The sequence below is a fragment of the Marmota marmota genome, unplaced genomic scaffold (assembly GCF_001458135.2).
Source record: "Marmota marmota marmota unplaced genomic scaffold, marMar, whole genome shotgun sequence".
NCBI classification, from domain to species: Eukaryota; Metazoa; Chordata; class Mammalia; order Rodentia; family Sciuridae; genus Marmota; species Marmota marmota.
Genome location: NW_025999932.1, coordinates 9,869,443 through 9,882,656, shown reverse-complemented (window position 1 = coordinate 9,882,656; position 13,214 = coordinate 9,869,443). Strand labels below are relative to the sequence as shown.

The following is a 13,214-nucleotide window of genomic DNA, read 5'->3' as shown; positions in this document are numbered from 1 at the left end:
TCCCACAATCTCAGTGATAAAAGTCATGTCAGAGGTGGAACCCACTTTTCCCTGCATCCTCACCCCCATTTCTGAGGTGCCCACTTGCAGTCTCTCCACATGGAGGCTATCTTATATCACCTGCTTCTGCCACCCTCTGACCCTTGAACAGGGCCTGGATTGCTCTGTGTCCTAATTTAACTGGGTTTCTCTCTCTCTCTCTCCAGGAAAAGTGCAAACACACGTCAAAAAGAAAAACAAAAATGCTAAATAGGGGAAAAAAGGAAAACTGTTTCTCTTCCTTTAGAAAAGTTTTAATTGTGCATTTTTTTCCCTTTGAGATATATGTGAATCTTCCTAAAATCTAAATGAGCCACTCACTGGATTGTAATCCAGGAATGGTTTTCTTAAGGACTGGGGCTCTCTCTTTGACAGATGAATACAATCAGGAAGGATAGTGCCCCAAGTCCCTTTCTTGTGGGAGGGCTGGAGTTGAACCCAGGCACCTGGTGGCCAAGCTATAACACTACCTACTTGTCACTGATTTCCCTTGGATGTAGGCAGTCAACTCCCCCAGATGGCCACTGCAATCACCAGGTAAATTAGGATGAATTATATTTAACAAATGGTACTGTCGAGTTTTCTTACTTGAGGACTAGCTATTTTTACCTCAAGAACACGCATGTAATTGGGCGGTACAAAAGGACGGCATTTCTTCCAACCTTGCCACCTCCAGCAGGTGGCTGGTTATGCCCATTGCCATCTGGCTTGATGCTTATTCAATATGAAATTTTCTTCCTTTTCTACTCTTATGGAGAGGTTTTCTGGGTTGGCAGGAGATTTTGCTTTTAATTATTTCCCCAACACTGGACAGATGCTGGGCTACTAAAGGACAGTGAGGTTATGTCATCCGATTAACGACAAACATACTCGGATGGATTCCGTGCCTGTGTTGGGCCCTTTCCGGTCAGGAACACAAAGCGACACTGCACCCTCGGCTGTGGAGTTTATAATCAAATTGAGGGGACACACTCAGCAGCCTAGTGAGGAGGGCACTGAGGCTGGGGTCAGAGACCTTGGTTAACAAACAGTTACCAGCTCCATGACAATAACTAGCCAATGAAGAGTTCCGATGCCCTCATTTATAAAATATTATGGATGTGATAATAATAGCTCAACCGATTGTAGCTATCATTTTTCATTAAATCCTCTTTCAAAAACCTGATGGGTAGGATGATCTTCATAAAAGAGACATCAATTTTTGTATGTGAAAATGATTTTCTTGATTATGCTATACATGTTTAATTTAGTTTATTCCTCCATTTCTTATGATGACCGAAGGTATAATATTGCTCTATGAATTCAACTTAGTTTTCTAGATCTCAATAACAGTTCAAACAATGTTCCTGTTCCTTTTCTTCAGGGGTGATCCAATCAAGGATGTTCACATCTTAGGGCATCTGGTCCACTCTGAGCTGAGTCCCCACCCAGGGGATGAGGATGAGGATGCTTGTTTCCCGGGCTCTAGGCTTCCATCTGCCAGAGTGGCCACCACCTCAGTTCTGGAAAGCTCAGCAATATTCCATGTGAGTTTCTCAGAGCTACTGAAATGAAATGTATACGCTTGGTGGCTTAAATTAAGACATGTATTCTATCGTAGTTCTGGAGGGTGGAAATCCCAAATCAAGGTGTGAACAGGATCTACACTCCCTCCCGAGACTCCAGGGGAGAATCCTTTCTTGCCACTCTCAGCTGCTGGTGGCCCCAGGCCTTCCCTGGCTTGTCACTAGTTAACCAGCCTCTGAATCCATCTTCACAAAGCCTTCTTTTCTTCCTTCCTGTGTCTTGTCTTGGATCTCTTCCCAGAACTGTTATCATGTGGAAATGAAGCATCCTCTGAAAAGATCTTATGTTGGTAACATCATCTCCAATGTAGCAAGAGACGAAATGATCATGGCAACTGTAACCTCACCAGCTGACTAATTCATTTAATTGATTAATAATTTGATGGACTACTGGGTGGTAATTCTAGGCAGGTGGGGTGTGGTTGGAGAAAGTATGTCACTGGGGGCAGGTACGTGGCTGACATCTGTTCCTGGCCCCCTTTCCCTCTCCATCTCTGCTTCCCAGCCGCCATGAGTGGAACTTTCCACCATGCCTTTCCACCATGATGCTCTCCCGAGGCCCAGAGCAATGGAGTCAGCTGAACATGGATTGAACCTCTGAAATCATAAGCCCAGATAAATACTTCCTCCTCTATGGGGTTCTTGACAGGTCTTTTGTTTACAGCAAAGAAATACTAACACAAGAACATTTTTCCATTGGCTTCAGAACCCATCCAGATAATCCGGGATGATCTCATCACAAGATCCTTAATTTCATTACAACTGCAAAAGCCTGTTTTCCAGTAAGACCACACTCACAGGTTCCAGGGGTTATGGCACAGACAGGTCTTTTGAGTTCCCCATTCAACTCACTCTGCTCTCTGTGGTCTTTGCCTTGGGCTTTTGTTTCAACATAAGCTATACCAGCCCTCCGTGCTCAGAAAAGTTTGGAGGTTTTGCCGTTAAACATGGAACTAAGGTAGACTTGCTTTTCAGAGAGCTTTCTGGACCTCTCTCTATCCAGACTCCTCATGTAGCTACCCAACTCTGCCAGGTTGTTCCTGGTCCTATTTCCCCTGAAAGTCCAGACAAGAAGTGGGCTCAGGTCTTGGCCATTGGAAACCACCTAGCTGGAAGCCTACACTGCTATTGCTCCTGGGTATAGGGCACCACCCTTGATCACACTCCCTTTATACCCCATTCGGGAAAACATTCCTATTTCCTCTCAAAATGCTCACATCTGAAGGAAAACTTGAGCAGAGGTGGGGAGGGAAAGGAAGCCTATTCAAGTTATCACAAACTAAGTTCTGTACGCTCTGAGCATTTAGATTTCTGAGTGCCCCATGGGTGCATGGGACATCTTATTTAAGAATGTGAAACACGGATAGACACCGAGGTTGCACTATAAAGGAATGGATGTACCCAGGAGAAGACTGTGATAAAAGCAGGGAGCTGGAGAGCATGTGGCTGGCTCACTCCAGCTCCCAGGGAGGATGTTGGGCAAGCTGAGAGATGGGTCAGGGCAGCAGGTCCCTGAGCACCACAGACAGAGGTCGGGAAACGCGAGAGGGTGGTTATGATAGTCGAATATGATGAATTCAGTTTCTCCTCTGTTAAGTGTTTCCTTTTACAAATTCTGTTTTTTTTTTTCTGTTAATGCCCTTTCAACCTGGCTCTTTGAAATTGTAACTAAACAGTGTGAACTACAGTTTGACAAAAAGTGATTAGATGCAGAATGCTTCTTTCCTGTTCTAAAAATTAATTCTTCTCCGAGCAAAGAGAAAAAAGCCACCCTCAGGTCACCGCAGAGCAGAGGCAGAATTGGGATGGTCACTGCTGGGTCTCCTTGTCATGGCATATGTGATTTTTGTGGTAGATGGGAGAAGGCAAGACTCATGCAGGAAAAGATTTGGCTTTCCTAGGGAAAGCTTATAGGACTTTGCAATAGGAGCACCAAACTCACAGGATGGAGAAGAGTCCGTTGTGGGGAGGTCATTGGTAACAAATTTAAGGCTAATATAAGAGAAAGCTTAAAGTTTGCACTAAGCTGGTGTTAACCTTGATTTCATTCCATATAGATCTTTGAAGGTTTAAACTTTGTTGTTCCATTAACATGATATATATATTAAAGCAAAATGAGAAACTAGTTTAAAACAGAAATGAGTTTTCTCCTGAACCTGTTTGGACGTGGATTTTTGGCTTATCTTTGTGTCCTTGTCCCTTTATAGGACAGTTTGACACCCAGAGTGAAAGATGAACAAAGATGGAGCTAGTCTCTCTGGAAGAGAAATGGAAGATCCAGGAGATCATGGGGAATTGGCAGCTGATTGCCAGAAGGTGAGAATTACTTCGTAGTTCTTTTCTGAAACTCTAAGAAGGTGACAATAACCACTGTGATCAAGAAATAGAACTGAGAGGAGGCTGCCAGCCCAGTTTCCATCATCCTTAATTTACCTTGTCGCGATGCATTATTTTCTTACACACCTAGGGAGGAATTGGTCTGAGGGAGCAGGCTGGCCTGGGTGCCAGCCACTCACCAACACATGGCACTCAAGTCATGCAAATGAGTGACAAATCCTCATTCTGAAAGCAGGAATCATTCCTCAGATCTCTGAGTGTTTTTGTTAGTTCTAATTCTATGGAAGGCTGAGGTAGGGCTCATTAATAATCTGGACCCAAGACATCGATGTCTACATCTTACTTCAGTCAGTGTCTACCCACACGTGCCCAAAGGGTTTCCATCCCATTGTGTGTGGCTTACAGGCTTATGTTAAGCTCTCAGCGCTCTGCTGAAGAATTTTACAGGGACTTGCCACATCAAATCACAAGAGCTTCATCATGTACATGAAACACTTTCATATACTGCCAGTTCTAAGTTATGCAGGAAACTTCACTTATTTTTAATATTTAGATTTATATAATATTTCCATTTAGAACATAACCCAGCATACTACATCACTATTTGTTTTATAAATTGGGCAATTTCAGTTGAAAAAAGACCTTGCTTCCTCTTGAACTTAGTTAAAATACACATGTACTTTCAACAGAAAGGTGTTTGGTTTGTACATAAATAAACACATTAATTCCATTTATTTATTTCATGTATTGTCTACTTGATTATATTAATATTCAACATAGTATCTGTTCTCTGATCTGTTATGGAATATTCAACTGATTTAATGTATCCATATTTTATGATCAATATCGATACATTATGAAGCAGTAATTTCAATGAGAAAAGTGGAGAATAACAAAATACTCCAGGTATCTAATTCTTCAATTGCCTCAGATTACAATGCTCTTTCCTAGGGTATTTTCAGCACTGACAATGCCTTTGGTGTGGAAAATGACACTTATCAGCCTCCCAAAGCCTGGGAAATCCCTTAGGATATTTACGAATGACATAATGACATGCTAGTGGAATTGTGAACTTCCTGCTTTATGGATTTCGAAAGCAAATTTCCAGGTTCCATAGGCTCCTCTCCCAGTGGTTGGCCATCATCTGACTCTCTTTTTCTCAGGCCTTCTTCCACTTCTTACACTGTCCTAAGAAAGCTCAGATTCACCTCAGCTAAGGGTTTGAGAAGCACTTGCTGTTTAAGTTTTACACATTTAACTGCATATAGTTAAACTTGGTTTTCTTCCATTTATCAACAATAAATTTCAGTAAAATTCAGCAAATGACTAAAATAATTGTGTTTACAAGTATAATTATTTCCTCAATGGCTCTGTCCAACTCTCTGGACACTAAGACACACTTTGGGGTTTGCAGGATTCAGGCTACTGAAACTTATGATATCTTTTTGCCAGAGGGCAGCCTTATCATTTAGAATGGATTTCCTCCAGTAGGACTTCCATCGCTGTAACAATATGTACTATTTCACTTTCTCTTTTACTCTGCATATAGTCATGACCTCACTTATATATATCTTTCCATTTTCATTTATTCTCCTGAAGTTTACTTTTTAATTTTCTTTTCCTTTTATATTGCTTTGAGGTGGCCCTTTAGCTGAAGTGTCACCTTTAATCTTCTTCCTTTCTCTACTGTAAAATTTATAGGTAATTTCTTTTTTTTTTTTTTTTTTACTATTTTCAAGTATACAATGAAGCACAGCAGGGATCTGATCAATGCCCACAACCTTGTGTTTTTCTTTCTCTTTTTACCATTTATAATCACACTATCCAAAGCTGTCTTGCAGCCTGTAGTATGAAACAATTTCACTTTTTATATGGGTCAACAAAAAGTCAAATGTAATCAGAGCGGTGTAAAATGGGATGCGTTCAACACAGATGCACTATTAAATGAATTCTAAGAAATCAAGTTATTTAATTTACACTTTGGAATGCACATTTCTGTCAGCAAAATATGACTATTCTCAGCAAGCTGCCGCAACCAAGGCAGAATCAAGAGATTGCTGTGTTAATTTCAGCACTTCAAAGGTAACAAAGAGAACATCCACAATGAGTGCCTAATTACATTCTCCCTCCGTTCAGCATTCACATCACAGGGCTTTCCTCGGAGAGAATAATAAAAGGAAAAACACTGACGGGAAAAACAGGGTCTTTCAACTGGTTAAATCTTCCATAGTCCTTATCCCCAAATCACTGACTAAAGTGGGGGGGAAATGAATTCAACCAGCACAGGGCAAACCGCAATCAGAACAGAAACAGAACATATACCTGACAGAAGAGAGAGAGGTTTTAAAGGAACAATAGATAATGATTATGAATATGCATTTGCTATACGCTTAAGTTTGATTTTCATTGTGAGCTGACAAATTGGTGCCCCAGGAGCGACAAAATGGCCCGCTGGTTTTTATTGCAGAACAAGATGCAGCCAAACATTTTTTCCCCCTGCTGCCTGGCACGTGTCTGTCCTGAGAAGACTACATCAGGAACGCGCCAGCCTGGGTGGCACAGCTGCTCAGCATGACAAAAGACAAACAGGAGCGTGGATATTGTACCCATTTTGGTTAACAAGCTTTTAATATTTTACAAAAAGAAACATAAATTGAACAAAAATGCTCACTTCAAGGTGAGTTCAAGACTACTTCCAGGAAGGTTCATGGAAAAAACATTTTAACTTGTAACACTTCAGTTTCTAAGGACATGTGATATGTATACAACACAAGCCTGTCCCTTGCACACATACGTATATGTTGGTCTATAAACCCCCTCCAGATGTTTTACTGCCCACATTTTAGATCTCTCACATCTGGTGGATATGGAACAACTGGCAAGTGAATATCTATTATCTGGGCATTGATCACACAGCAAATAACATGTCTCTTTTATCATCTGCACCACTAGCTGTACATGACAGGCCTTCATTTTCGTTGGCTGGTTTATGTTTACTTGTACCAAATCCTGACTGGCTTCAGGCTCTAAAGAGATGTGGATTAAGCTCTTTCCCACTTTGATGAGGATGGGTAGCCCCATACATTGTAGTAGAGATTCAGTAAATTTGTACTGAATCAATTGTAACTAACCTGATAGAGGCCATTCCAGCAACTGTCAGTCTACAGGTACACAGGGCAAGAAAAATAACTGCTGATTGTGTTTTAAGCAAAATCTCACTGGAATGGGAAAGTGTTTTTTTTTTTTTTTTTTTTTTTTTTTTAGAATTTAGACTTCTAAGTTAGTATAAAAGCGATATTCTGGGATTTAATTGTGACTGCATTTTCTTTCATTCAATCAATTTTCTCTCATTAAAAAAAATCATTTGTCAGTTAAAAAATCTAAATAGTTGACCTTCTTTGCTTTAGAATTATAATCAGAAAAATCAAATAAATATCCTAAAGCATTAAAATTCTCACATAAATCTGGTTAGGAAAAATCAATTTTATTTTATTTATCAGTGTATTTCATTAACTTATATCACATATGTATGTATGTGTGTATATATACATATGTAATATATGTGAGCATGTATTACATATATATCACTCTTGCTAGTGAATTAAAAAATGACAAACGAGGCTTTGAAAAATTATGTATAGCAAATGCCTGGGTGAGTCACAAATAAGATGGCCCTTCAGCATGTGAAGAAGTGCTCCCTTAGTTACAGAGATTAAGGATATTAAGGCCAGTGCTCCACTGTTCATTCATCTGAGGGTCAAAGTCTTAAAAGCAAACAGTATCAAGTATCAGCAAAAATGTAAAAATATAGGCATTCTCAACCACTATGCTTGGAAGGGTAAATTAGTGCAGTTCTTCTGTGAACCAGGGTCCGCAAGTTTGTCTTTAATGGTCCACACAGTACATGCTTTAGGCAGTATTGAGGATATTATGTGAGTACTTACTTTTAAAAATCATTTTAAAAATGTAGAAAGCATTTGTAGCTCACAGGCTGTAGAAATACAGGTGGTGGGCCAGATTTGGTCTCTGGACTTGCAGATTCCTGGGTATAGAGAACTGTGGGAAAGATCCAGGATCCAAGCATTCATTCTATTCCCTGGCACAGATCCTGGAGACTCTCACATGAGTGGACACAACATTAAACCACATGGATTGCAGCAATGAAGAGTGAGACTTTGGAAAACAGCTAAACTATCCATCAGGGAAGGAACTGATAAAGAAGTCTGGCGTATTTAATCACTAGACAAGTAGGTGATTGTATCTACTAATGACTGAAATGGCTTCATGCATATTTAGATACAAAGATCTCTAAAGCAATATGCAGTTTAAAAAGAAACTGCAGAATATATGTAGTTTTATGCCATCTATTCTGAAAGTCACTGCTACTGATGATTTGTAAGGAGGAAAACATGGCCTAGCTTGTCCTCGGTGTGGAGTAGAGCCCCAAAGAAGCCATCAGTACTTCTCAAACTACAATATATTAACACAAGTCTTCAAGATGTGTGGTATGAAATGTATTTAGATGATAACCTTTCATTTAAATCACTACATGTCTCAACAGATGCATGTATGTATAGGAAACCTCTGCTTTTCATTGATTTGCACATACACCTTTATGTTTACAGTCAACAATGCTGAACTAGAAAGGAACCTTGTCTTCACTGGGTACAGTTGAGCTGCTGTTTTCCTTAGTGTTATGCAAAACAGGTTTCCCTACAGTTGACAGTATGCTCAATTTAGTGAAATACAATTGAAAAACTGGATGATGGACTCATCATATTAGATTTATCTGGAATTGTTGCCTAGGAGAAAAAGTGTAAGAAGGAAGGAAAGAAGGGAGCCAGGGAACTGGTCCAGGAAGGGGCATAAATGATAGGTTAAACTGATGAACAATACTTGTATAAATCAAGAACATCTGATCTCTCATTACACAATTTTAATATCTTTCAAGGTATACCTGTAATGCCCATGCCACCTTATTTAAACCAAAAGGAACTTAGTTTTGGTGGTCACTATGATCACTCTCCTATCAGGGATATGATGTCCTCAGAAACGTGAGGACATCATATCCCTGATAGGAGAGTGACAGCCTTGGACATAAATGACGTAAATGACAGCCTTGGACACTACTGTGTCTACTGTTCTTACTTTAAGATATAGCCCAACACAGAGGTCAGGGAGAGTGTCCAATTCTTCCCAAGTCACATTTCTAGTGATCAATAGGGCTAAAACCTGAATCTAGATTTCTGGACTCCAAATCTGTACTCTTGTACTAATTATATTTACCAAACTGTGCTCATTGTGTCACGCAATTCTCAATTGTTGATCGATTTTTTTAAAAATCGTGCATAAAAGAAATAATTTCAATTTTTAGTTTTTAACTTAGATCTATTTTTTTGAAAGTCACCATAGAAATCATTACAGATGTTTTGAGCAGACATATTGAACTCAGGAGAACCCAGGATGAGATCACATGTGACTTCCAAGTTGTGCTTATTGCTGCCTAAAGCCTCAGGTGAAGCCATGTCTATGGATTTGCTCACGTGTTCCACAATCAACGCTCACTTTTGACCCATAAAGGAGATTCAGACTGCCCCAAAAGGCTGTTTACCAGTTTTAATACTTCATATCATTACAGAGTAATCCTTATAGAATTTCATGTGGAAAAAAAATCTCTCTTTACTGCGTAACTTGCTAAGCTGTAGTTTCCCTCCCCAGCTTTCTCATTGTGTGATTCTGACTCAGCACCAAATCCATATCTGAGTGTGAATGATCCACAATGCAGACAGCAAATAGTTATGCTATTTTAATAGAAAACCATTAGATTGATTACAAGAAGAGAAGGAGAAGGGTTTCTTTCACACACAGACAACCTCAATCAAATCCTGCATTTAACCCTGGCCTGTAGTCTTCAGGCTATCCGAGTCCAACACATGGTGGGTGCCTAACAGAAATTAGTTGAAATCATGAATGGATGAATGAATGGATGGATGGCTGAATAAATGACACCTATTTAAAGGTCCTGGAAAGGAAGATGCAAAGACCCCAGGGGCAGGTTTTGTGTGAATACAAGGGTGGCCAGGTCTAAGTCTGCAAGTCAATCCTTCATTCCCACTGCCCAGTGTTCTTTGCTTTCCTGAATATTTTTAAAGTCAATTCCATGTGAAAAATGCCAGGATTATTTCTCTGTGATCCTACTACTTGAACTCATAACTGTACACCACATAACAACATATCCAAATAAACTTCCTAAAGGACGTGTGTTAGTTTTGAAAACATTTGTCTATACCCACATAGATAGTGAGCCATCGTCACATCTAGTTCCTCAAGTGCTTATTTAATTCATTGATATTTAGAATGAAGGGGACTTTAAAGGTGACATGCAGTTTGTTTTACTTGAGTGAGTTTTTGGCAGAGGTTGGACTTTAAGCACAAAATTTCCAGTGGCAACTTTAAACTCTCGTTATCTAGGGATGCAGCAAGGAGGTGCAAAACTACAGGTTTAGAGACCAACAAACATTCTGGCTTTACCATGTTCACTCTGTGTGACACCAGAAAAATTGGTAAACATCTCTGAGCTTCAGTCTTATCATCTAATAGTTGGGAATAATGCCTAACTTGCTTTTCTCAAAGGTCAGGAATCATATTATGAAACATTTTGCCATTCAAGAGAGAGTAGTAGTTGCTTTTCCTTCATTTGATCCTGATAAAGGATACCATTTGTGTCCCTGACTTGGAAGTTCTAACATAATACTGGAGCATAGGTCTGCTTCTTAAATATGAGCAAAAGTATCATATGGGTACAGGTATTTGTTATTAGAAAGACCTGAGAATTGTATTCCTTAGTATATCATAAGCAGCATTTCACAACTTGCTTTCTTTGTTTTTAATAGAAATACATTGAAGAGAAAAACCTGCGTATCCAGCAGAAGTCAATTTTTCCTGAATTTTGGTATTTGGTTTCCTTGTGCTGTTACAATATTTGCAGCTCTGTGTTTTAGTTTCTTACGTGTTTCATTCAGTCACACTTAGCTCAAATACAACTGTGCTGATCTCTAATTAGCTGACTGCACCCTGAGGTCTCTAGCTTCTGTCTTCAGCTTAATTACAGTGTGAAGAGGATGCAGTAAAACTGACAAGAATGTCTACATGATAAAAAATAATAATGTGGTTTTAGTTTGATCCTGCTATACCTTGGTCTGAATGTCTGGGGTAGTTAAATTGGTGTGTGAATATGAGATTTCCATTTTGTTTTGTCTCATATTCCCTCATTCCAACACTCTAACCAGACATAGATAATTTCTAACTTAACAAATGTAAAATCTAGCTCTTTGATTTATAGAAATTTAGAATGGAAGGGATCTTGTCCAGCTGGACTCCTCTGCATTTATCCTTTGGCTCTCATTTTGAAATGGACTATGGGCCAAATATCTGTTGATGCTCATTCCATTATAAATTTAAAGACATAATTGAAAAGAAACACTAAACTCACCAGAGTAGCAAAGAGATGGTAGAGAATGAAATAGATGGCCACCACGGGTGCCCACATGTGTCCCACAGCATTTAGAGTTTGGTCCATGACGTCCACCCATCCTTCCTGGGTGAGGATCTGGAACATGGACATAAATGCCTACAGGGGAAGAGAAAAGAGGATCACACACCAGCTTTAGGCCTGAATGCAACTGAAAACCAGACTCTGGTGCTCAGGGAGGACTGTGATCTCAGCTGCAGTGATCTTATTTGACTGATGAGGAGAATTCTCTTGATGCCACAGATGGGAAAGGGCTGGGAACACAGATCATAAAGGCATCATATCAAACTATTCCATGTGGAAAACTAACCACAATGAATTCAAATTAGCCTTGTTGGTGGTGAATACTGTTGAACAAATTAGAAAAAAATCCAAGGATCTTTGCTTATTCGCCTTTCATTTCCCCCCTTTCAGCAAGATGTTTAACATTCCCAGCAGAGTGTTCATTTTTGCTGCTGCTTCTAAGAGAAACTGATTTTTTATAGTGAATTGCATTTGATTGTCTAAAGTATATAAAAGAATAAGATAGAACCCGTGTATGAAATTATTGCAGCTATCAAATTAAAAATGTGTTACTCTTTAAAAAAAGAAATATTCCTAAATGATTTTGTCATTCTAAGCAACTTAACAGAGATACATTTTTCATGATTTAACAAAAAATTTCAAGGCACAGTTAATATCACAGAAGAAGCCAAGACCCCAAACCAGGGCATCTCAACAAAAGCCAGTCAAGCAAAAAGGCTCATACTCTGCAAAGATCTGCAAAGATCTTTGGCTACTTCCATTCTGACATGTTTTTCTAATTAAATATAGGATTATATATGCATTTTAACTCATATATCCTATATGGATTAGTAGTCAATAAATGCTTCTTAATGAAACAATCATATCTGGAAAAGGTCAACAGTTATGGTCTAGTGACTCTAAAAATGTCTTTACAGTCTTCAGTGCAAGGAAGACGTGAGTTAAATGATCAGGTATTTGGATTCTAAGAAGGAAAGCAAAGTCCAGGCTAATGCCAAGATGGACTGAGGCCAAGATAAAAGCCCCATTATGCTGATAGAATCTCAGAGCCAAAGGGAACCCTAAAAATAGTCTAATCCAATCCTTTCTTTTCAAAGATAAGGAAAGTAAGGCTCAAAGATGATAAATGATTAGCACAAAAGTCACTGTATTTATCTGTGGCACTGACAGAAGTAGCATTCAGGCATTATGATTCCTAAGCAAGTGTTTTTCCAAATATTACATCATGTGTTAAGTGAAGTTTTGAATCTACCATTTCCAGGCCTAGATGTCTCAGCGTGGTTTCTTTTACTAGAGCTAATTGAGATTTCCAGAGTGGGACTTCCAATGCTCAGGACACAGTGAACTCATTTGAATAAAAGAGCAATTCATTATTAAAGGAATCTTGAACTTGGAGATAATCAATTTCCCACTTACCCTTTGTCCCTGTATGAAGCATTTAACTTCTCTTTGAGTCAATTTTCCTTAATCTCATTATTCTCCAAAGTGTTTTTGTTCACAAAACTGTGAAACGTGTTCTTGTTGATACTTGATCCCAGATCTATCCAGAACTGTAATACTCTCCTTACTGTGATACTTAGGAGAAGCCCACTTTCTGCAAAAATTAGCTTTAACACATTCTCAAAATGCTTCGGAGAATTTTTCAGCATGTCATTTAACTTCATAAGTATGCCAGACCTTATCATTGAGAATAATTATTTTTTCCTCTGTATTTTTTC

At 39.1% G+C, this 13,214-nt stretch overlaps 1 protein-coding gene across 6 annotated transcripts in view; it reads right to left on the bottom strand.

Annotated features, from left to right (window-relative positions):
- The window catches only part of Nalcn (sodium leak channel, non-selective), a 298,301-nt gene that overhangs the window by 104,193 nt on the left and 180,894 nt on the right, over positions 1-13,214 (bottom strand). For all 6 annotated transcript variants that reach the window (XM_048800656.1, XM_048800657.1, XM_048800658.1 and 3 more), the window contains exon 14: positions 11,434-11,571. In XM_048800656.1, the coding sequence (XP_048656613.1) occupies positions 11,434-11,571 (138 nt within the window). The remainder of the gene's footprint in view (positions 1-11,433; positions 11,572-13,214) is intronic.